This window comes from Nelumbo nucifera, chromosome 2, assembly GCF_055504915.1.
Source record: "Nelumbo nucifera cultivar China Antique chromosome 2, China Antique-T2T, whole genome shotgun sequence".
Taxonomy (NCBI): domain Eukaryota; kingdom Viridiplantae; phylum Streptophyta; class Magnoliopsida; order Proteales; family Nelumbonaceae; genus Nelumbo; species Nelumbo nucifera.
This window is the reverse complement of record NC_142650.1, coordinates 18130927-18156918: the sequence shown is the minus strand read 5'-3', so window position 1 is coordinate 18156918 and position 25992 is coordinate 18130927. Positions and strand designations below refer to the sequence as shown.

General features: G+C 42.5%; 1 protein-coding gene across 17 annotated transcripts in view; it reads left to right on the top strand.

The window, feature by feature from the left end:
* The first annotated feature begins 2297 nt into the window (after positions 1–2297).
* The window catches only part of CPL2 (carboxyl-terminal domain (ctd) phosphatase-like 2), an 85137-nt gene continuing 61442 nt past the window's right edge, over positions 2298–25992 (top strand). For 13 of the 17 annotated variants that reach the window (XR_016082395.1, XR_016082394.1, XR_002022642.2 and 10 more), the window contains exons 1-13: positions 2299–2768; positions 2864–3334; positions 4030–4240; positions 4525–4685; positions 4779–4849; positions 4994–5099; positions 5210–5299; positions 5504–5639; positions 5769–6142; positions 6445–6508; positions 20806–20939; positions 21020–21073; positions 22833–22929. Coding sequence is in view for 8 of the 17 variants with exons in the window: in XM_010258274.3 (XP_010256576.1) it covers positions 2499–2768; positions 2864–3334; positions 4030–4240; positions 4525–4685; positions 4779–4849; positions 4994–5099; positions 5210–5299; positions 5504–5639; positions 5769–6142; positions 6445–6508; positions 20806–20939; positions 21020–21073; positions 22833–22929 (2239 nt within the window). In the remaining 9 variants the exon portion in view is untranslated. Of the gene's footprint in view, positions 2769–2863; positions 3335–4029; positions 4241–4524; positions 4686–4778; positions 4850–4993; positions 5100–5209; positions 5300–5503; positions 5640–5768; positions 6143–6444; positions 6509–20805; positions 20940–21019; positions 21074–22832; positions 22930–25992 lie in introns of all 17 variants that reach the window. The other 4 variants (XR_016082396.1, XR_002022643.2, XM_088897724.1 and 1 more) reach the window with 2 other exon arrangements.

Sequence of the window (25992 nt, the reverse complement as noted above, 5' to 3'; positions counted from 1 at the left end):
GGGTGGTCAACGTGCATGGCGGTTACCTCTAGGAATCTCAAACCATTTAGACGACCTCGTAGAAATCTCAGATATGGTGCGTGAAGCCCATGCCAAACAATGCCTATATAAAGGCACCAACCCCAGAAGCAAAGGGGGAGGGCAAGCAAGTAAACAAATTCTATCTCTCATACTTTGTGATTTTTAGCTCACAGTCTACTATGAGAGTACTGACTTAAGCATCGGAGTGACCTCGCCGGGTTAGCCACCCCGGGTCCTCTGACATTTGGTTCCTTGCAGGTCTCTAAAAGAGCAACGAAGCTTATCAATCCAGCTCATCACCAGGCAGCCGTGCACCTAGTCAGCTCGGCACCTCACAGGCAACCCTACACCTGGTCAGCGCGACACCTCACAAGCAGTCCTGCACCTAGTCAGCTCGACACCTCACAGGCAGCTCTGCACCTAGTCAGCTCGACACCTCACAGGCAGCCCTGCACTTGGTCAGCTCGGCACCTCATAGGGAGCCCAACCCGGCACCTCACAGGCAGCTCGACACCTCACAGGTAGGTCGGCACCTCACAGGCAGCTCAACACCTCATTGGTAGGTCGACACCTCACAGGCAGCTCGGCACCTCACAGGTAGGTCGGCACCTTACAAGCAGCTCGGCACCTAGGCAGCTCCACTTCGGCCTCTGAGTCATCGGCCACTTGGAAGCAGACCAAATGACGAGGTACTTAGCCAAAAGATTGATACATGACCAAAAATTGATTCATCAATCTCCATGATTGGAGAGTTGTTTTTTGTTCAGTAAGGTTTCCCATTGAAAGCTTAGATTCTCTTGCCTCTCCTCTGAAGATTTTATTTTCGTGCTCTCTCTTATATATATATATATATATGTATATATCTTCATCTTAAACTCGGGCTTTTTACGAGGGTTGGGCTTGGGCGCAAGTTGTAGGCCTGTTGGTCGGGCCGGGCTCGAGCTTGGGCCTAAAAAAATCCTGTTAATGAAGAGTAAAAGCCCAACCCAAGCCCGACCCATGAACAAGTCTAATCGTGACTAATACATGTTTAATTGGTAGTACATTGGGGCACCCTGTCTCGCGAAGAGAAGGTTCAAAAATTCGATTCACGTTCTCATCGGCCTGGGTTAATCTGTCTCTTGCGAATATTGGCAATTGACAATTGCTTGATTCTTATCAAACAAACATAATTTTTTGCTACAGACGAATTTAGATTAGTTGTGTTGAAGGCTGTGGTATCCTTGTCGCCTAGACCTATTCATGGGCCGGGTAGCCTGACGGGCCAGCCTTGCCCGACCCCCGAACGGGCTTGGGCATGTGTTTTAGCCCGTAGGCTTGACCTTGGGCCTAAAAGCCCGAGCCTGACTATTTTACGGACCGGGCTTGGGATTTGTTTAAAAATCCCAGCCCGAGCCTGGCTCGGCCCGACTTTACTAAACTGCCCAACCCTAACCCTAAATACTTAAAAATTTTATTTTCATTCTCCTTTCTCACTCTCACTCTCTGATGTGACTCTCATTTCTCCCTCTCAACTCTCAGAACCGGCGAACCCAGCTGCACCTGCGAACTCTGTCACCGGCGACCGTCACTAGAAGTAGTTATCTCTCTCTTTGGCGGTGATCTCTCTCTCTCTCTCTCTCTTCAGTCAACACCATTTTCATCTTCTTTCTTCTCATTCTCAGTTCTCTCTCTTCTTAGAACTAGGTCTTCTATCTTTTCAGTTCTCTTTCCAGCTAGCGCCACCAGAACCCAGGCGCACCGTTTTCATTCTGCGAACTCAGGCACCAGCGGTTGGCGCCACCAGATCTAGATTCTCTCTCTCTCTCTCTCTCGAGTGGTGATTTCTCTTTCTCTCTCTCTCTCTCTCTGGCTGGCACTGTTGCCATCTTCTATCTCCTCACTTTCTCAGTTTCGATTATCATTCTCAAACTCCGAGGAATCGACAAACTCACTCAGCAGGCATCATTCTCTTAATCCTCAGAGGGCACCGGCGCTCAGACTCCCAGGTCGGGCTTCGGGCTCAAGCCCGGGCTTCGAGCTTTTTATGAGGGCCGGGCTCGGGCCCAAGTTTAAGGCCCATTGGTCGGGCCGGGCTCACGCTCGAGCCTGAAAAATTTATATTAATAAAGAGCAAAAGCCGGCCCGACCCATGAAGAGGTATATCGTCGCCCATAGGTGTGATTGGTTCCGCAGCGTGCGCAATTGCTATTGCGTTCAGCTAATCCTATCTCCGAACTAACATTATTTACCTAACCGACCATTAGCTTTATATATATTGCCGTTGCACAATTTGAAACCGCTACTAGCGAGGGAGTGACAAACTGAGGGGACAGGGCTTCATAAAGGAAAGGAGAAAAAAAATAAGGAAAAAAAAAACTTATTAGATTTCAAAGCCCTAGTTTCTTTCTTAGACGTTCAGGTTTGGATCGAAATCTGCGGAGATTGAAGGTTTTCTTAGGTTTTGATTCTGGAGCAGAATTACTGGTCTGTTTTAAATGAGTCGTCTAGGGTTCAAATCGGTGGTATATCATGGCGACTCGTGTTTGGGGGAAGTTGAGATTTTCCCCGCGAAAAACCAGAATGTTCAATTCCCAAATAACGAAATACGAATCAACTACATCTCTCAGCCCAGTGAACGATGCCCTCCTCTTTCAGTCCTTCAAACGATTTCTCCTTTTTCAGTTCGTTGCAAGCTTGAATCGAAAACTGTGGTCGAGCAGTCTCCACTGAGTCGTCTTCATGCTTCCTGTTTCTATGAATTAAAGGTTTTCCATACGGATTTATTTTAGTTGATCCGTCACGATGGGTTGCTTATTTCCTCCTGATTCTTATAAATTTGTTGTTTTCAATTGTTTTACAGACGGCCGTCGTGTTGCTCGGAGAGGAAGAGCTCCATTTGGTGGCAATGACGAGCAAGCAGGAGAAGTTCCCGTGCTTTTGGTGTTGTTCAGTTCCATTAGGTCTTTACGGTTCTTGCTTAGGGATGCTGAATCTCCGGTGTCTCGCGATTGTGTTTGATCTTGACGAGACACTTATTGTTGCTAATACAATGAAGTCATTTGAGGACAGAATTGACGCTCTGCAACGTAGGATTGCCTGTGAAACTGATCCGGTTCGAGTTTCAGGAATGTCAGCTGAGCTTAAACGATATGTAGAAGATAGAATGTTGTTGAAACAGTACATAGAAGGCGATTATGTCATGGATAATGGTAAAACGCTCAAGGTTCAGCTGGAGGAGGTTCCTCCTCTATCTAATAATCACGAGCGAATCATCCGGCCAGTTATTAGATTGCAAGAGAGGAATATTGTCCTTACTCGGATTAATCCAGAGGTTAATATTTCAATTTATCGTATATATTAGCCTTACTTTGTTATCTTGATGTTGATGGCTCATAATACGTTAATTGGGCCCAACGAATTTATAGTATTGGATGAATAAAGGTATGCATTAGATTATGTGCCTTAATGCAAAGTAAGCGGAAGATAAAGATAACTTTTTTTTTTTTCATTTCATTTTTTTGGTAGAAAGGGAAGACAGATGACACTTTGTGGTTTGTATTCGTAAGGCAAGATTTATAAGTTAGGAAAATATGCAGTATATTCAATTCAATATAAATATTCTATAAACTTGTGTTGTCAATGCAGTAGCTAAATGCGCGAAGAGAAAAATTCATGCTAAATATGTGTTTCACCAGGAACGCAACTCTGCTTCAAAAAACAATTCAGATATGTGCTTCTTGCTACTGAAACATTAAGCTTTTTGAAAAGATAGTTAGTAGAAAGCAAAGACAGATTTATTGTGTTGAACATGATACATTATCATGCTAGTACTTGCATATATGTGAAGGGACCAATAGAAAACATCCCCAAAGGCTTGTCGCACAGAAAATTCTTGGACCTGTCATGTATTTACATGTGGATAATGATCACATCTACAACTTCAATTTGTTGCTTAGTTATGAATGTGAAATGAAAACATTAGAGTTTTCTTTCAATTACTATTTACTAGTTTCCATCTTGTTGCAGATCCGTGATACTAGTGTTCTTGTGAGATTGCGACCTGCATGGGAGGATTTGAAAAGTTATCTGACAGCAAAAGGACGAAAGCGTTTTGAAGTTTATGTTTGTACAATGGCCGAAAGAGATTATGCTCTAGAGATGTGGAGACTTCTTGATCCAGAGGCACATCTTATAAGTGTAAAGCAGCTTTTGACTCGTGTTGTATGTGTCAGATCAGGCAAGGCCAACATCCCATGCAAATACAAAACATACTTATATTATAATTAAATACTCCAAGCAAATACTGATTATCATTCTCTTTAATTCTGCATGCATCATATCTAGAGGTAGTTTTGTTTCATATTTGTAGTTAGTAGTCTTTAACAGTTTTGGACTTGTTATGCTAAGCTGTAGTTATGGTTTTGATTATTGCACCATTGTATTTCCATAGCTTATCTCAATTTTTTTTAATAATCCTTTGGATCATTATGGCTTATCTCCTTTGTTTGGATTCAAACTTAGTAGGCTCTCGGAAATCTCTTCTTAATGTTTTCCAAGATGGGATTTGCCATCCAAAGATGGCAATGGTAATTGATGACCGCCTCAATGTTTGGGAAGATAAGGACCAACCTAGAGTTCACGTTGTCCCTGCCTTTACTCCTTATTATGCCCCTCTGGCCGAGGTACACATTTTTGCTCTTTTGTAGGTTGTTGGTTGATGACAGTATATTACCCTCTAAGCAAAACTAGTACTAACTTGATTATGTTCTTGATAGAGAGCAAACCCTGTGCCTGTATTATGTGTTGCAAGGAATGTTGCATGCAATGTCAGGGCTGGCTATTTTAAGTATGTGATCTGATTGATTTCGCTCGTCTTGTAGTTTCTATAATGATATAAGCAGAAATAATAATTTTCTACTGCTTTCTTGGTTCATAATTAATATGTTTGCGTTGTATATTTAGCTTGCGATGTGTATCTACTGTGTTGTAGAGAATTTGATGAGAACCTTTTGCGAAAAATTTCTGAACTCCGCTATGAAGATGAAGTTATAAATTTGCCTTATGCTCCTGATGTGAGCAACTATTTGATGTCAGAGGTAGGTACTTTAAATTAAATAATATTGCTTTTGACACTATATAAAAACACTTGGCATCTAAATTCTTCAGTTGTTGTTGCTATTATTTTTATTTGTCTCTAAATTGTCAGGATGCTGGTTTTGTACAAAATGCCAATAGAGATATTCCCATTTCTGAGGGCACGAATGGTGCTGAAGTTGAAAGGAGATTGAATAGACCGGTGATTTCTACATCCACTATATTATTCATTCACGGACTTGATGTGATGTTGCTTTTGTTATTTGTTAAGATGAAAGAGTAGTAGCTTCAAGTGATAGTTGATTGGCAAATTGGCTATTGATATTGTTTTAATTTGAGTAATTATGTTGCTGTTTTGTTTGTCAATTCATGAAGGGCTAACAACTCATATTCTTTCCTTTGTTAGGATGAGAAACATATTGTAGATCCTGCTCCTCCTTTCACAAGCAATCCCAATGTAAGACCTGAAACACAGAAACTTGTGAACATCTCACCAAATGTTATCAGCCCGGCAACTTCTCGACCCATTTTACCTTCGCAGAGTATGACCTTCATTTTTTCCTTGTTTAAGAATCGGATTATAAACTTGCATATGCTCAGATATATTTAATTAGTTTTGCTTTCTCATTTTTTTTTTATATTGCATTTTTTTTGTGTCTTTTGCATTTCAGAACCTAGTATACTTGGAGCTCCTGCTAGATGGGATATTATCCCCCCTGAATTAGATCCTGATTTGAGGAGAAGACTCCTTATATTGCAGCATGGTCAGGATGTGAGGGATCAATGCTCAGGTGATCCTCCTATTCTACCAAGGCCACCTGCACAAGCATCACCACCATTAATACAAACACGTGGAGGCTGGTTAGTAGAGGAAGACATCAATATGGGGCAAATAAAAAACCAGCCTTTGGGATTTACTCATGAATCTGATGCATTACTACCAAATAAGCGAGATCAGCAGAGTCTTCATTACCATAATGCTGATAGTTCTGTTGCCCATGGCCCTGGGTCATCCTCTAACACTTCCAAAGTCACAAGTGATGAGGTATATTCTGTACTACTTACCTCAAAATATCATTAATCATTCAGTTAGTAGCTTTGACATTTCTGTGTAAGTGGGTGATAATTTGGGAAATATTTTGGAATTCCAACTGTGTAATCTGTGGTAGTTTTATGTATTTCTGTATCTCTGCTCTCTAGCAGATGTTGTTTTGGCTTTTTGGTTCCATTTCCATATAAAGGCTGGTAGTGCCTTATCACCTGCTAGGTTGTAATCCTTTTTTCTTTTAATGAATTTTATTTTATCTTTAAAAAAAGTCCAGCCTGTTAAATCTTGTTTATTTGCAGGCATATCCTGGACACGAAAAGCAAAAACAAAATACTTCACAGTCAACTCAGTCTTCATTCCCAGGTACTTGTACATATTTATATTATAAGAGGTGCATACATATTTATGCTTCTGGTATTGATAAAAAAAGAAAATATTTTCTTCTGATCTTTTTTTTTTGGTGATTTCTTTTGAAGGGCTACACAACGAGGGGTAGCCCATCCCCCAACCCATAACCCCCTACCCAGGTGCAGGCGGGATTTGATCCCAAGTCTCCGCTACGACCAGCAGGGGACCTTACCAACCCGTGGGTTGGCACCTGGCTATTTTGGTCACATAAATTATTCATAGGTTACTATTTGTGAAGTTCTATAAATATGCTTGTTTTGGGTGAAATTCCTTTTTATTTTAATATCCTAGTGAATAAAAAGTCTAATGTTCATAAAGGGTATGACTCAAAATCTGTACTTCCCTTTGTGAGTGAAGCCCTGCCTTCAAATGCATGTGCATGATTACATGCTGATGTAAAGCACCATCATCTTTAGTTAGATAGGGGAACTTGTCACTTAAGAACAATGCAAGCTTTTAAAGGTGAAGGCAGCGCATTGGGTAAGAACAATCGACAATGTAAGCTTTTAAAGCCTTCTCCCTGGATGATATTCTGAAGTCATGGGAAGTGGTGACAAAGTCCACAATAAAGAAGACAGTGGTTTTTAATGGAAACCCCTCTCACATGACAATGTCAAACTGAATTTTGATGGAATCTCTGTGGGTAACCCAAGACCCTTGGGAATTGGAGGAGTCTTTAGAAATGGTGAAGGTGTGGTGGTAGCCTTGTACTCTGGACTGATTGGATATGGGGGACTCATTAAAAGCTGAGGTCTTGTCTCTGTTTCAAGGATTGAAATTAGCTAAACAGTTTGGAAAGAAACAGTTCCCACATTCCTTGGGTCTTCCTGTAAAAATTCAGGGAGATTGTAAGCCTAACAAGGGAGCTAAATGTTGCCTTTAAATGGGTGAGAAGAACAGCAAACGGAATGGAAGATTCTTTGGCCAAACAAGGGGCTGTAAGACAGCAAATGTTTTAGGCAAATCTGTAATCTTTTGTTGTTTTGGGGTGGAATTGCATCCAAGCTCTTGTAACTCCTAAATTTACATCTTTAAATTTCTTTTGCTGCTGATAAAAAAAAAAAGAAACAGATGGAGGTGTTTACAGAGACTCAAAGCTAGTTATCTCTTGGATGAGCTGCAATAATTAGTTTGCCTGGATGTTCAGGTAAGCTATAAGAGGGAGATGGGAAGAAGATTGGTTACAGAGGTGGAAGCAAGGTTCCAAATATCAATAGTCCGATATGCCCAATACAGCACATCGGTCTTTAAAATAACATGCTTTCATTTTCTTTTAGTTTTTTTTTTTCCAAACATGTTCAGCGTATCAGTGACCCACCGATACAATATGTATCAGCTGATACGTGATGAAATTTTGAACCTTAGGTGGAAGCTACTTTTAGATGGGTTAAGAGAATGGAAAATGGGTTGGCTGATGTCCTAGCAAAGCAAGGGGTAGGGAACAATTTTTTTTTTTGGGCAGAAATGTAATGGATTTTATAAATGATTGAAGTGCTGGATGAAAGCTCTAGTCTCTTATGTAATGATTTAACACTATTTTAATTAAAATTAATTTCTATCGCTGATAAAAAAGAAATATTGTTACTTTAGAGGGAAATGATGAAGCTATGGTATTACTATTTTGTCAAAACAGCTTTGGTATTACTATTTTGTCAAAACAACTATTGTTCATTGTTTCTTTTTCTGCTCTATGACATTTCTTGATCCATGTATTGCTTTATACAAGGAGAAGGTCTATTGGTATGAGCAAAGATTACAATAGTGTGGGATTGGCATTAAACACTTTAGAATTGGATTTGCAAAAATAGTGACATCATGCCACCTAAAATGGGTTAATTCTTTTTAGTTTGATAATTAATAAAAAAGGAAATTTTATTAAGAGAAAGGAGTTTCATCAAATAGGGTGATGAGAGATTGCCAGTCTTACAATTTGTAATAAAAGGAATACAAAAACACCCAGAAAATCAGATATATGAAATTAACTCCTTGACCCCAATTTAAATAGACATAAATCATTTCCAAATGCTTCCTTTGAAACTCCTTGAAACTGATAAATTATAGATGGAAAGACAGACTTAGACCTAAGAGAGAGCACCTTAGGCTATGTTTGGTTTGAAGGAAAAGGTGAGGAAAGGAAAGGAAAGATAGGGAGACCTCATACAAGGTTTGTAAAGGTTTTCCTTTCCTTTCCCTACTTTTTCCTTCAAACCAAACACAACCTTAGAGATTATCTTGTAAAGATTCCCTATCAAATTGATGGGTGGAAGTTTGCGTTTCAAAGCTTCGGATGATTTTGGGATTAATCTAACAAAAGTGGCATTAGCTCTAGTGATGCGCGATGTGGTGCTCCTTGCTGGCGGACAGCTCTAACATCGGGCTGAGTAGGTCACTTGGCCAAGCTATAAGAGAGAGAGATTAGAGTGACCGGGTTGCTTTATCTGGGGTGGGCACTCCCATGCTTAAGTTAGCGAACTGGAGATGTGATTGCAAGAATGCAAGAGAGCTAGAGTACTTGAGAGCTAAATCGTGTGCACCTTCTGAGGTTGGAGGTGAGGCCCTCATATAGGTGGGCTACCGTGAGCCTCACGAAACACGTATGGGATCTTCGGCTCCTTTGGTTTGGAGGTGGTTTCATGCCTGGAGGTGGACTCTGCGTAAGCGGGTAGTGCTTATCCAGTTGCATCCGAAGTGAGTGGTGTGATAATCGACTCTATTGACATGGCATCGTGATCCCGGGGAAGTTGGAGACTCGGAGATGATGACCCGCTTGAGGAGGTGGTTGCCCGATAGGGAGGAGAAAAATGGGCCCTTGAGGGTCCTATTTATAGACGGATGAACCGAACTATGAACGGTTGAGATCAGTTGGATCCAACTGTTCACAAGGGTGCAGAGGTTCGTATTTTGAGGTGAAATTAGTTTAGCGTGTTTTTGACGTCTGCGCGACCTAATAGTTGTGTTCTGTGTGTCCTCGGTACGCTACCTTGCATCTAGGTTGGACCAATTGAACCGACCTGATCCCGAACCATTGATCGGACCACAAATGAGGATGAACGGATCAAATCACCTCAAGTTATAACTCCTCCCTCACCGGACTGACCACCTCGAACTTGGGAGTGGGGGGCATTTGATGAGGGTTAATATGGTCCTCCAATGACATCATGACACGTGGGATCGTAGGACAGTTGGGTGACACCTCAACACCACGTAAACTGACCACTTTGAACACTTCACAACTGCATCAACGACCTTGGCACCATCTCGGTAGACCAAACTGCGAATAGCTAGGCGAGACCTCAAGTTGGTGTAAGTGGTTTGCCAGAAGAGCCATTTCATTCACAATGTCTAGTAGTGAGTCCGAGGAAGGGGGGGTTTGTCTTGCTGGGCCGAGGAAGGGACCTCGTCTCAAGACCGATGTGGTTCTCATAAGAGGGCCTCGTCTTCACGTAGGGTTAAAGCACCGAACCAGTTCGGTTCCTCTGAGCTCTCTACTGATAACATCTATGAGCTCACAACTCGGTATAAGATTCCGAATAAGTTTAGATACTCTCTTCCTCTTGAGGGGTACCTGTGGGAGCACGAGGATGACGGGATCGTTGTCTTCGAGGAGGCCCTAAAAGCGGGTCTTCAGTTCTCTCTTCATCCGTTGATCCCCGAGGTACTAAACTATTACATCATTAGTTTAGATCAACTTCACCCCAGCTCCATTAGGACTCTTGTCGGCACCATCTTGTTATGTCACCACGTCGGCTTCCCCTTAGATGTTGAGACCTTTGCTGGCTTATGCCATATAAAGAAAAACCCTTCTAGCACTCCTGGATGTATAGTTATTATCTGTCCTACCGACTTGGGTGAAGCTGTTGAACAACTTCCACTCCAAGGTACCGACCTGGAAGAGGAAGTATTTCTTCCTTGACCTAAGTGGCGGATGGCCGTTCCTTACAACCTGGAAAGAGAGAGTGAGGGACTCCAGGGAGGAAACTCTTAGTGAGCGGCTGCAGGCAAGGATGTAGGTCCTAGTGGACCGGAAATCTATGCTAAGTGAGTACTTGGCCGAGGAGAAGCTGATCCAGGCCGGGCTGTGTCCTTCGGGTAGGTCGTCACCTCAGGCTTGGGTATTTTCTTTTTCTTTACTTTTTTCTTTTCTTCTTACAGTTCGACTCACCCTTGAATTTCTTGTACAGGAGGCATGTTGGGCATGCCAACTTTCGGGCTGTTCCAAGCCATGAAGAGGAAGAAGAGGAAGGTGACTCACCAAGAGGGACCTCAGGTCCGAAGACCGCTGTGTAAACTGTTGAGACTGTACCGGTTGTCGACATAGTCGAGGGAGACTGGCCAAGAAGGACCTCGCTAGAGCCCGAGGCTGCTCGTGTATCCGAGGAGCCCCTTCCACCACCCGAGGCCGGGGCGTCTGGAGGGTCGAATGCCGAAATTTATCCCGAGGAGAGCCGCACCATCATGGACTTTTGGACCGCTCTGGTGAGGGGCAAGGAGGTCGTCTTTCCTGAAGAGGTCGCGAGGCTTCACGAGTCACGTACCGGTGAGCTCAGGGGAAAGCTTATGCGTTGCCTCATGGTGGTATGTTCCCGACCTTTCCGTTGTATTCATTATGACCTTCATTCTAGACTCATTTCTCTTTATCTCTTTTGAAGGTGAACACTTTGGCACACTCTTTGTTGGGGCAAGTTGAGGGTAGTTTGGTTAGGGCCTAGGTTGCCGACGAGGAAGAGACAAAGTACAGGTCCCGAATTGAGCGGGTTGTCCGTTTCATCGGCGACTTGAAGGACGAGCTCGTGGTGGAGCGAGGTCGTAATGTGGACTTCGCGAGGGAGGTCGAGAAGCTAACCGAGATGCTCGGGTGCAAGGACCAACGTTTACAGGAGGAGGTCGAGCTCACTGAGCAATAGTTCCAAGTTTCTCGATGACGTCCATGCTGCCGAAGTCTGTGCAATTGAAGAGTTCAAGACTGCACCCGACTTCTTGAAGGAGAGGGAGGAGTTCAGATTTGGTACCTTTCTTCAGGGATTTAGGCTGTGTCGGATGCACCCGACTTCGGAGGAGTTCAAGACTGCACCCGACTTCGGTTTGCTCGGAATTTGACCTCAGCAAGTTAAAGTTATCGGCATGCATTGACGAGATGATGGGTCAGGTCGATCAAGGGCTTGACTCCGAGGAGGAGGACGAAGTCGATGTCTAACTTCTTTGCCTCTTTTCTTGGACCCCCGATGTATATACATTGTATGTCGAGCCTCCGAGCTTGGCTTTCTTAAATTTTTTTTGAGATGTACTCTTTCCTTCTAATGGAATCGACTTTTTGCATATATTGTGCCCCTGCTTCTCGCCTTGTATTTTCAATTACTAGAAAATAGGCTAAGTGTCGAAACAACATCCAGTGTTGCCGAGGTGATGAGTTGCTTAGGTGCCAAAGCGACTAGACTCGTAATTTTGGCTAAGTCAAAACAATGCCGAGGTATCGAATTGTCGACGTGTCTTGAGGTTGGCGGAGGGGGCTTTTGAGCTAAAAGCGTTTGGCTTCCCCTTGTGTACAACTTAGCTAAAGTGCTCATAGCGTAGATCGGCTAGACTAGGTCGCCAGGGCGAGTGGTCTCATTTTCACACTTGGTGAAATTTTGTAGACTTGGCGAATACCGCTTGAAACTTCCGAACTCTTCATAAGTAATACCTCCTTAAGTTGTCAACGTTCCACGCATGGGGTATCTGCCTCCCCTCAAACGTTTTGAGCTTGTACATACCCTCATCGATCACCTTGAGAACTCTGTAGGGGCCTTCCTAGTTTGGACCTACCTTCCCTACGTCGGGCTCAGGTACCATAACCTTCTTGAGTACTAGGTTGCCAACTCGAAATTGGTGTTTCTTAAATCGGGTGCAGTGTTTTAAAAGGCGTGGGAGGCATACGCCTGGAGGGGTTGACACCTCTGAGGCGTACACCTCTTGCGCTTTTTTCATGAGGCGTGCTAGAGGCGTACACCTCATGCGACTCATGCACATCTGATATAAAAAGAAAAAAAAAAGAAAAAAGAAAAAAAAGGAAAGGAAAGAAAAGGAAAGGAAAGGGATGGGAAGAAAAGATAAGGGGAATGAATGTTATGCATTTCTTCTTAATATAAAAGATTTTTATTAAAAATAAAGAAAAAATGAGATCCCCCTTGCTCTTCATCCTCCTCCTAACCCCCTCCTCTTAAAGAGGCTTACGCCTCTTGTGTTTTGAACTACGCGTCACGCCTCTAGGTAGCGGAAAGCCTCGCGTCACGCCTCCATGTTTTAAAACATTGTTCGGGCCGGGCGTTATAATATCGAGCTACTCACTGCTCGTATGCTGCGGTCTGAATATAGACCAAGTCACACACTTCTTTTACTAGGTTGAGGTTAGTCCACAACTCGTCTTCGTTCCTCCTCATCGTACGTCTCAAACTGCAAGGTTGACACCTCGATCTCGGTTGGAATGACATCCTCCGCCACGCACGTTAGGTTGAAAGGAGTCTCCTCGGTCGTCGTCTTGATAGTAGTTTGGTAGACCCATAGGACACTAGGCAGCTCGTCCACTCACAAACCCTTAGCTCGTGAGAGCTGACCTTTGAGTCTATAGAGTATTGCTCTATTCGTCACTTCGACCTGATCGTTTGCTTGGGGATGGGCCATTGAGGTGAAGTTCTGTTGGATTCCCATCTCGACAGACTAGTTTTGGACTTAATGTCTTCGAACTGTGATGGATACCGGTGGCTCGACTTCCACCCACTTCGTAAAGTAGTCAACCGTGATGACCAAGAACCTCCTCTGCTCGGTCGTAGGTGGAAAGGGATCGAGGATATTTTTCCCCCATTGCAAATGGCCTTGGGCTGGTAAGGTACCTCAGGTCAGCAATGCGCTAGTGTGGTATGTTGGCATGTCGTTGGCACTGTCGCACTTCCGAACAAATTCTAGCGCACCTGCCTTCATCGTTGGCCAATAATAGCCTTGTCATAGGACATTATGGGCGAACGCCCTACCCCCAGGTGTCCTTTGCAGAGACATTCGTGGATCTTGCGTAGCTCCTGGCTCGCTTCAGTTGGGCACAAGCAGCATGGATTGGGGAGGTGAATGACCTGCGATACAGTTGCTCGCCTATGATTACATAGCGAACTGATTGGCGCTCCACCCTCCGAGCCGCATTACGCTCAGCATGTAGGGTCCCGTGGCACATATAATCAACGAGCGGATCCAACTAGCTCGGCTTTGCAGCCAATTTTGGAGCAACCTCTTCTACCACCTTTTCTTTGCTAGGGCATGTCAGGTCTTCAATATAGACCATTCTCTTTGTAGTGTTCGTCGCACCAGCCAGGTTCGTGACCGCATCGGCCTCGGTGTTCTCGGACCTCGTCACTTACTGAATGTACCAAGAGTAGAAGTTGGGCAGGAGCTCTCTGACCTTTGCCAGGTAGGCTAGGCCAACATGGTGGGCTCCTGAGCCTCATACTCCCCATTCACTTGGTTCACCACTAACTGTGAATCGTTACACACCACGAGATGTTTAACACTAACCTTTTTCGCTAGTGATAGCTCGGCAATCGGCGCCTCATATTTAGCTTCATTGTGAAAGCTAAACCACTGTAGCCGAAGTAGCAGAAAGGAGAAGAAGAAGAAGAGATGCTGGAATGTCGAACTGTACTAGCCAGTCGACCATGTTATTATTTATATTTGAATGTAGTACAAGATACAAGTAATTACTAGAATGCTTCTGAATAATGATGGGACACCCAGTAACTTAAAACATTAAACAGGCTTAGGCCCATTAACACAGGCCCAGTTACATGATAACTTGAACTTAAGTATGGGCTAATAAGAACTCTTATCAGCCGAACACTCGTACAAAGAGACATCATTCAACATTCTAACACTCCCCCTCAAGCTAAGCATGGATATCAATCATGTTTAGCTTGCCAAGTATGTCCCTGAACTTTGTTGTTGCCAGCCCTTTAGTCAATACATTTGCAATTTGCATCTCTGATGGAGTATAAGGCACATAGAGTTCTCCTGAAACAATTCTCTCTCTGACAAAGTGTCGATCAATTTCAATATGTTTTGTCCTGTCATGTTGCACAGGATTGTTGGCAATGTTGATAGCAACTTTATTATCACAATACAGCCTGAGAGGACCCTCAGCCTTAATACCAAGCTCATTAAGAAGAGTTCTGAGCCATAAGAGTTCAGCTACCCCGTGTGCCATAGCTCGGTATTCTGCTTCTGCACTTGATCTAGCCACAACATTCTGCTTCTTACTGTGCCGTGTGACCAGGTTCCCTCCAACAAATGTACAATATCCTGAAGTTGATTTTTTGTCTCCCACAGAACCAACCCAATCTGTATCAGTATAAGCTTCAATTTCAATTCTATTGTTTTTCCTGAAGAGAATTCCCTTTCCTGGGCAAGTCTTCAAGTACCTGAGAATCCTTTCAACTGCTTTCATATGAGGGATCTTTGGAGAGTGCATAAATTGACTGACAACATGCACAACATAAGCAATATCTGGCCGAGTGAGGGATAAGTATATCAGCTTCCCTACCAATTTTTGGTATCTCTCTTTATCACAGTAGTCCTCCCCTACTGATTCCTGCAGGCCATGGTTCTGTTCCATTGGAGTATCTGCTGGCCTGCACCCCATCATGCCTGTTTCCTCTAGGAGGTCAAGAACATACTTCCGCTGACATATGTAGATTCCCTCTCTTGACCTGGCAACTTCAATCCCAAGAAAATATCTCAAATGACCCAAGTCTTTGATCTCAAATTCAAAAGCTAGAAACTCCTTCAGTTTTTTTATCTCTTCCAAGTCATTCCCGGTAATTACCATATCATCCACGTAAACAATGAGTGCAGTAAGTTTGCTATCCTGTCTCCTTATGAACAAGGTATGGTCAGCACCACTCTGAGTGTACCCCACTTTCTTCATGGCCCCACAGAGCCTCTCAAACCATGCACGGGGAGATTGCTTCAACCCATATAATGCTTTCCTCAGTTTGCACACCTTTCTACTAAAGTCATAGCCTGGTGGAGGTTCCATAAATACCTCTTCATGAAGGTCACCATTTAAGAAGGCATTCTTCACATCCAGCTGATGAAGTTCTCATGAAAAATTTGCTGCTAGTGACAATAGAACCCGAATTGTGTTGAGCTTTGCTACCGGGGCAAAGGTTTCTTTGTAGTCAATCCCTTCTTTCTGAGTAAACCCCTTTGCCACAAGTCTGGCCTTGTACCTTTCAATGGACCCGTCCTCCCTGTGCTTTACAGTAAACACCCACTTGCACCCAACAGTGGTCTTTCCCTCTGGCAGATCCACTAATTCCCAAGTTCTTGCTTTCATTAGGGCTTTCATCTCTTCATTCATAGTTTCTTTCCACTTTGGATCAGACACAGCCTCTGAGTACCTAGAAGGAACATGCACAGAGGAAAGAGCAGACACAAAGGAGTGATAGGCAGGAGATAAATGTGAGTAAGAAACAAAATCAGCAATGGGGTGCTGGGTGGTGCAAGAGCGGATAAACTTACAGAGAGCAATAGGAAGATCTAAATCAAAAGTATGATAGTTTGAATTACCTTGGATTGTAGAGACAGATTGATCCGAGTCCAACTGGTTGCTGTCATGAGGTTGAGGGCCCCTTTTTCTTTTTTGTATGTAAGTATCTCTTTTTGTTGCCTACTGGAGTCTTCAGGAACATCTGCAGCATCATGAGAGGTAATCGGCACAGTGGGAGCCTCACTGGGTTGACCCGGAATGTCACAACAAGGAGTAGGAGGAGAGGATGGAAGACCCGAGGCAGATAGGGGAACAAAAAAGGAGGGAGAATGAGAATCCTCTTCCATCCCACTAGTCTCCCCTTGAAGAGGATTATGAGAAGACTGAAAATTGGGTTGAGACTCAAAGAAGACCACATCTTTGGTGACATACTTTCTCTTGGAGACAGGGTCATAACACTTGTAACCCTTTTGTGTAAGAGAGTACCCCAAGAATATTCCCTTTGTAGCCTTAGGGTCCAGTTTTGTCTTCTTTGGATCATTCACATGTATGAAACATATACAGCCAAAGATCCGATGAGGAAGGGGAAAGTCTGGAAGAGGGGCACAAAACAGAGAAAGGGGTTTTCATACCCAACACCTTAGATGGCATCCGGTTTTTCAGATATGATGCAGAAAGTACAGCTTGAGACCAGTATTGCTTGGGGACTTTGTGCTGGAATAGTAAAGCTCGAGCTGTCTCAAATAGATGTCTATTCTTGCGCTCAACAACCCCATTCTGCTGAGGAGTATAAGCACAGGATGACTGATGTAGTATGCCAACATCTTCTATGAATAAGTTCAAGGATGTTTCAAAGTATTCAACAACATTGTCTGACCTGAATTGCTTAATCTTCTTATTAAACTGTGTTTCAATCATCTTGCAAAATGCCATGGTTATCCGTGGTACTTCATCCTGTCCTTTTAACCGGTAGATCCATGTGCAACGAGGGTAGTGGTCAATAAAACTGATAAAGTACCGGAAGCCATCAAAGGAAACAATGGGTGAAGGGCCCCAGACATCAGAATGAACCAAATCAAAAGGAGCACAAATTTCATTACTGGAAATTGGATACACAGTTCTACATTGTTTTGACATTTGACATACTTCACAGGTTAGACTCTGACTTGGAATGCCCTTAAACAATTCGGGAAACATTTCTAATGAAGAGAAAGACACATGACCTAGCCTAGCATGCCAAAGATGCAGCTTAGCTATTGACTCCACACTCTCCGGACTACTAGCAGCAGATGCTTGTAAGGCTGAACCGATGTCTGCATCAAGGTAGTAGAGGCCTCCATACTCATGACCGCACTCAATCGTTTTCCTTGTCAATCTGTCTTGAAAGACACAATGAGTAGGAAAAAAGGTTATACTACAGTTCAAATTTTTGGTAAGTTTTGAAACTGACAAAAGAATTGAGGTAAGATTAGGAACATGTAAAACTGATTTAAGAGAGAGGTCCTTGCTTAGGTCAACCATTCCCTTTTCAGAGATAGTGGAGAAAGACCCGTCAGCAACTCTCATCTTATCCTGACCAGACAACAAATGATATGAAAAGAATAGGGAAGACATATGTGTTATGTGGTCAGTAGCACCGGAATCAATAACTCAAGAAGTAGAGTCAATAGAGCTAGTGGCACTGAAGGCAGAGGCTGTACCTGATCTGGCAAGAGATGTAGAAGCAAAAGAATTATTTCTTAGACGGGCTAATGCCCTGCTAAGGACCTCTACTTCATTAGCAGTGAAGCCCAAAGTACCAGTTCCAAAGGAATCAGCAACCTGTCCCATAGGAGAAGAAGACACTGTTGATTTATTTTGTGAGTTGTCATCATTGTTGCTGGTGACAGAATTCCAACTTGCCGCAGGCCTGTTATCTCTAGAAGAAACATCTCTGGGTATTGAAGACATCTTGACTGCAACCACTGTGCAGGTGACCCTGATTAAGACTAACCGAAGCAGTTCTGAAGGTTCTGAACCAGTTCTGGAGCAGATTCTGATTAGCCGAAATGATCACAGCAGGTTCTGACAGCACTCGACACAGTTTCAGACTTGCCGAGACTGTCACAGTTCAGTTACCACAGCAATCATGGAGTTCTGGGCTGGTAACCGATCTGAAGCTAAGGATTCTCAACTATTGTGCTATGCAGACTCCACTTGAACTTCGAGTACTGCAACTGTAAAGAGAGTGCCCTTCCTTGCGGCCAATACTAGGACTGCTGACATCAGTCCTCAACTAGGGTTCACAGTGCTGAACAATCTGGAGCTGGCAGCTCCCTAGGTAATCTCACAGCAGTGGTGAGGGGTTTCGGACTGATAACCAACCTGAACTTGGTGCTGTTTACCACTTTGCTATGCTGGTAGAAGTGTTCACAGTGTTGGTAGAACACTAGATAGACTTCACTTAGGCTGAACCGAAACTGCAACAGTTCGGGTACAGTAGCAAGTGAACAGTTCGAGGCTGCAACAGTAGCAAGTGAACAGTGGCTCTGTAGACGAAGCTAAGTCTGTGCGTGTCTTGCTGGATCACTGAAGCTGCAACTGTAGAAGAAGCTAAGTCTTTACCTCCGTTCTGTGCAAGTCTTGCTGGAGCACCGAAGCTGCAACTGTAGAAGAAGCAAAGCCCCTTTCGGCTAGTGCTAGGACTGCTGAAATCAGTCATCAACTAAGTCTGTCCTATACAGACCTTTCTTAGTAGCCAAATAGCTACTATTTGCTGGAAATAACCTAGTAGGACATCTACTTCTGGGTCTTACTTCCCTTGAGTCCTACAACCAAGAGAAACCCTAGGTTCGAACTTGCTTTACTCTCTTACACCCCTAGGTCTCCTCTGCAGAATCCCAGAAAAGGAAGAGAGGAGATGAAAAGACAGCAAGAGAAGAGAGTGTGTGCTAGCTGAAACTAGGAAGAAGCTAATGCTCTGATACCATTAAAGCTAAACCACTATAGCCGAAGTAGCAGAAAGGAGAAGAAGAAGAAGAAGAGATGCTGGAATGTCGAACTGTACGAGCCAGTCGACCATGTTATTTTTTATATTTGAATGTAGTACAAGATACAAGTAATTATTGGAATGCCCCTGATTAGTGATGGGACGCACATTAATCTGGCTTAGGCCCATTAACACAGGCCCAATTACAGGATAACTTGAACTTAAGTATGGGCTAATAAGAACTCTTATCAGCCGAACACTCATACAAAGTGGCATCTTTCAACATTCTAACACATTGTTCGAGGCTTGGAACATGAATCAGAGGGAGTAGTCCATCTTCACCTTGCTAGGTCCATAGAGTATCATCCCAGCTCCGCTACCGCGCTGGTTGGACGAGTTGTCCACATGGAGGATCCAGGGCTCCTTGTCCCAAGTTGGGTCGGGTGCCGCACTGGTTGACGCCTTCGAGGTGATCACGAGCTTGACAACTTCAGGGTTCAGTGTGCTGAATGTACTCTCAATGACGAAGTCAGCTAGGACTTGTGCCTTGATCGCTGGGTGATGTAGCGCGATCCGGCTTCTCCTAGCTGGTGATGACTGGGCTTCCAGTAGACGACGAACTTGACTAATCTGCACAAGGAGAATCAGAGAACCCGGGGTGGTTTGCCCGGCGAGGTCACTCTGATTCTTAAGTCAGTATCTAGTTGCAGGTTGATGAGAGCTTAAGAAATCAAGAGAGCTAGAGAGCTGAGATTTCACATACCTTCGCCTCTAGAGGGTTGGGGTCTTTATATACTGGAGTCCTCGCGGGTTTTTCGGAGTGGTTTTGGGACCCTTGCTATGATGAGGCCTGTTTCCGTATTAACAGGAGATAACGCTGGTAGCTGATAAGGCTTATCACTGCCACCCGAATAGGACGGGGAGATAGTGCTAGCAGTTACGAGGCGTGATCCCGAAGAGCACGGGGTCTAGTGGTGAGATCTTTGGGGTTTCCATGTGGAGGTCAGCCTGACTAGGTAGTGAGCTGCCTGTGAAGTGCCGGGCTGGTTGGTGGCGAGCTGCCTGAGCTCGTGGGGGTCATGATGTTGCCAGGTGGTTTTCTTATGGCTGCCACTTGTCCTTCTCATTCTAACACCTTTTTCACCGAGCTGCCGTGCCTGATGGAGCCGAGGTGGTCTTGTTGGTACATAACATGAGGCGGCCGATCGGAATGAGGTGTTTTGTCTAAGCTGAGGTGTCACATTTTGGATGCCAATTGGTTCTCAGATCTGCTTGTATCAGTTTCCAACTTATTATTTGGGTCTGGTGATCTGGTCCTTTGGATTTGCAATGTAAAGTGTCAATTTGCTAAATGTTGCAGAGATGCATATCTTTTAAGTACGAATAAGAGTTATTTTCCATTTGCTCTTGTGCACTTTGATGTTTAGGCCTATTGCTACCACTTCATTGTTTGGTCATATGTATTTTGTTACATTTATTGATGATTGTACCAGATGTACTTGGTTTTATTTGATGAATTACAAATATGAAGTGCTTTACATATTCAAAATGCCATGGTTCCATGTCATCCTCCTCTTTTCCCATCATGGAGTGGTCAACACATATTATCTGCCTAAGTTTGGAATAAAATGCCATGGGACACTAAAACATCTTTTATAATCTATTATCATGGAATGCTAAAGTTGCAAATTGCAATGCTCAAACAGTTATGCAGTTCTGCTTCTTCAGTGGCTTTTCTTTTTCTGTGTATGTTTATTTGCCGAGTGATGTTTCTTGCAGAGGATGATGAGCAATCTTTGAATCAAGTGCCCGGCAATAATAGAGATCTTCAAACTGAGGATGGAAAAGTGACTCTGTTTCCTACCTCTGTAATAGGAGTGTTGCAAGAAATTGGGCGGAGGTGTGGCTCTAAGGTATAGATCGTGTGCTTTTGGATGAGCACTTTCTTTTGACTTTCCTATTTTTTACACCGTGCAACCTTTTGACTTTTTAGATGGAGTTCAGATTTATTGACAGTACCATTAAGGATCGACGGTATTCTGTTGAGGTCAGTAAAAGTTACGGATTTTTTATTTTATTTATTGGTTTATTGTTTGTTATGAAGAGATGTTCTAGAAACAAGAGGTTTTAAGATATGTAGGTCAAACAGAAAATATGCAATATAAGTTTAATAATTATAGGAATAGCATTGAGGGTACAGTTTAAGATTGAATATCAAGAGATGCCTCTATTTGGCCTCTTTATTGCTTTGGTTTGATAGTTCATAATTGGGTAGAGATTGAGGAGGATGTCACCATAGAATTAGAGTGGGATGGGCTAAATGGATGGGTGTATTTGGAGTCTTTGTATGATAAAAGAATACCAGTTAAACTGAAGGAAAATTTCATAAAATGGCTATAGTGCTAGAAATTTTATATGTAGCAGAGTGTTTAGTAGTCGTAAATAAAACATCTAAAAAATGAGTGCAGTAGAGATGTCAATGTCGAGGTGAAGGAGTGAGAAAACTAGAAAAGATAGGATCAATAATAAGCATATTTTTGGGAATTTGGAGTAGCTCCAAGAGGTGATAAAATGAGGGAAAGTTGACTAAGATGGTTTAGTCACATGTGGAAAATACCACCTTTCACACTAGTAAGAATGAAATGCAAGTTAAAGGGTCTAAAAGAGCTAGAGGCAGGCATAATAGGACATGTGTTGAAGTAGTGAGAAATGATTTTGGGGCCCATAATTTGACATAGTTATGGGCTTATTACATTGAAAAAAAGTGAAGTGGTGAAATGGGATTTAAGATGTAGCATACCCCATATTGTTGGGGAAGGCTTTAATGAGTTGAACTGAGTAGTTCTCTGAAGTTAGAAGAACATTGATGGTGGTGCTATGTCCTTCAAGATGGGGCCTTGGTTTCTAGCTCACTACCTAAACGAAATTAGGGATGTTCTGCTTGGGATGAGAGTTTAAGTCAGATGGATTCCTATTTAATGGCATGCTTTAAATTTAAATTCAAATTTGAATATTGATTAAATATATCAAATGTAGCATTAAATATAGGAGTTATTGAAAGAGTGAGAGTAACTTATTATTAGAGAGAGAAGGAATTGTATTGAATAATAAAAGATCCAAATGTATTGGCCAATAAATATATAGTATTGGTCCATGTCGGGCCTGTATTGGCTGATATAGATCTGAAATGACCTGATACAGGCCTGTATCAGATGAAAAGAAATGAAACCTTTGGTTTTGTAGCGTTCCACGTAATAGATCCTCACTGGATTGGTACATATCGGCTGATACGGATCAATACATTATGGAATTTAAAACCTTGATCAGGACTCTGTCCATGGATTTGCCTAGGAGCCTGTTTACATCCGATTTTTACCTGTGGTGCTGGTGTTGTGTGCCTGCTCAATTTTTTTACTTCCTTGCTTATATTGTATTTGGGAATTTTCTCTTTGCTTTGAATTATGTTGTTATCTTCTGTTGGCAAGAACTATTAAAAAGAATTTATGCTGAATCCTCCTTTATTTCACTTTTACACAGACACAAACACAGACACACACACACACACACTTGTATTCTTGTTAAGATGGTTAGGGTACAGTGAATTATCACCATTTCACTTTGTATTGTCTTGGTGTTTCATTTTCTTTGAATTGTATTAGCAATTGTTTTTTTGGTCAGTGACAATTGGTGCTGATAATCGTCATTCTTTTGAATATATTTGTATATTCATTCTTGTGGAATGCTGAAGTCCAAAATTTATGTTTTATGCTGATAATATGGTAAGCTAGCTTGGTTTATTTGTTTAGGTCTGGTTCACTGGTGAAAGGATTGGTGTTGGGGTGGGTAAGACAAAGAGGGATGCACAACAACAAGCAGCTGAGAATGCCCTTCATAGCCTGGCTGGTAAAACTGTCATCATTTTCTCACGCTTCTCTTATTAATTACTACTGCCGGGTCAGGTGTCTTAATGAGTGGCTTCTTTGTTATAAATATCTTATATATATGTATATATAAATATGATTTCTTTGTTATAGATCTCTTATGTTTATATGTGTGTGTGTATAGACTACATAAGATAGGCACATTGGGACAAAATTCTTATGACCAATGGGATTAAAAAAACTGATAACCCTTCTCAGAGGAGGGATATTTAAGGAAGATACATGTAATAGACCAAGGATCCAACTTACCACAAGAAGGAGACAAATCATGAATAGAGGTACAACAACCAAACACTCTCATGTGGATAGAAAATAAAGGAGATCGAGGGAACTATAACTGATGACTTGATGAGGGGCCTTGTATTTCAATATTCTGGAGCACATACAGTTGATGACATATGCAACAACAAGTACAACATCAATCCAAAATTGTTTTGGTACATTTATATGTAACATCATCCCTCGTGCTACTTCAAGAAGGTGTATGTTCTTTTTTTCTGCAACATTGTTTTGTTGCAGTGTTCTTGCACATGACTCCTATTTAGTGATCCATGGGAAGAAAAAAAGTCATTGAGCCCACCATGGAAACATTCTTTTGCATTATCTGATTGAAAAATCTGTATCTCAACATGAAATTGTGCGAAGACCATCCTCCGGAAGCCCCTTAAAATTTTTGGAACTTTGTCTCTAGTACACATGGGAATTACCCATGTATAATGGGAAAAGTCATCAAGTAGTATGATGAAATACTTATAACCATCCTTTGATGTTATACTAGTAGGTCCCTAGACATCAGAATACACAATGTGAAAAGGGAAATTTGGTTTTTTATTACTTGAATGAAAAATTGTTCTACATTGCTTGCTCAACTGACACGTTTGACATTGGAAATTTGACACTAAACATGACTTAAATAAAAAAGGAAACAAAGACTTCAATATTTCAAAGGACACATGACCTAAATGATTATGCCACAAGAAAACTTGACTCTTATTTGATTGACTCAATTGACTATGTGACACTGAGGATGTCACCGAGAAACCAGCCTTGTGTCAAGAGTATAGAGACCATCTACTAAGCTTCCTCTACCAATCATCTTCCCAGAAGTTATCCTGAAAAACACATGAACCAGGAAATGGGCTACACTATAGTTTAAAAAGTTTGTGATACTTCTAATGGAATGTAAATTGATAGGAAGTTTAGGTACATGCAATACATTATTAAAGGTTAAGGCCATAGGGAAGGGATATTGATTCTTAGCCTATAGTGAGGGAGAATGATCCATCTACAAGCGTCACTTTATCTCTATTGGGCAAAAGGCTGCAAGACCAGAAAAGATTTGGCTTACTGGTCATGTGGTTGGAGGCCCCCCTTGAGTCAATGATCTAGGGGGCCATAGGGAAGGGATATTGATTCTTAGCCTATAGTGAGGGAGAATGATCCATCTACAAGCGTCACTTTATCTCTATTGGGCAAAAGGCTGCAAGACCAGAAAAGATTTGGCTTACTGGTCATGTGGTTGGAGGCCCCCCCTTGAGTCAATGATCTAGGGGGAATCAATGGCAATGGAGACGTGGAAGGTAGAGGTGGTGTTACCTAATGGAGATGCAAATGAAGTAGAAGGGGTATCTATAGCTGCACTATCCATTTGACTGAAGGCCCTACCATATGATTCCAGATGTTTACAGCATTACAGGAGTTAATGATATCCTCCTTGGGGGGAGAACCCGTGTGATGCTCTTGAATATTCTCTTGGGTTTTTGCCACCTACTTCGGCTTCCCAGTGAGACCCCAACATGTTTCACATGTATGTCTTGATTCTTGAACACCGGTAGTGAGTACACCACAACTTGTCCTTATAATTAACCTTCTTTGGCATCACTCATCTTTCCCACATTATTACCACCTGTTGCAGCCAAGACCACTTGTTGCTCCCCCTCAGTTGTACCATCACACTTCGTCTACTTTTCTCAAACTGGATCAGGGCATACATCTCTTAAACTGAAGGCAACTCACTACTCTTCAAGATATGAACTCTTAGAGGCTCATACACAGGGTTTAATCCCAACAAGAAAGCAAAAACCCGCTACTACCAACTTCTTATAAGCTTTGGCTGTTTGGCTGTTTGGCTGATAGTAGTCTAACTTCTTCCATACCGAAGTAAGGGCTGAATAGTACGCTGACAAACTATGATCACCTTGTTTACAGGTCCACGATTTAACCTTTAACTGATAAATGTTGGCGTAGTGTCTTTACTCAGAATAGGTTGTTTTGGCTTGTTCCTACATTTCACTAGCAGTCTTTACTAGCATAAAGTTCTTCATTTCAGATTCCATGGCTGCAAGAAGTCAAGACATCACCCTACTGTTCTTCTGGTCCCACTTATCATATTTAGCTGTCCCACTTATCATATTTAGCTGTCCCACTCTTAGGATCTTTTACTTCCCCATTTATGTATCCAACCTTTCCCCTAGCTGTAACATAAAGTTTCACTTTTGGACCACTCTAAGTAATTTAGGCCATTTAAAGGGGCAATTGGCATAGGGGAGGTCATGGCTATGTTTGGTTCCATGAGAATTTATTGAAAAAATGCTGCCACATCAGTGCCACATAGGCGTTGGCGTTTATTGCATATGAAACCACTGTTTGGTTTCACCATTTATCAAATAAACATCAAATTCTCGTTTCCCCCAATGCCTGGGCATTTCTTGAAATGAGATGCTGATGTGGTACACTTTAAGCTGAGGTGTAGGTCAACTTTATGGGGTGTTACTTGAAACGCCCATAAAATGCCCAACCAAATAGAAAAAGCAAAAAATGTTTAAAGCAGCGTTTTTCAGATAAACACTCCCTCAATAAACACCGATGTAACCCCAGATTAGCAGAATCATCGGTTGCCATTAAAAACAGATTCTACAAACACCAAAAAGGAACTTGATGCACAAATAACTGTCTCCACCCTATTTTTACCACTCACAACCACATGTAGGGCACAAAAAACAAGTCAATCTGCCTTCTAGAATGT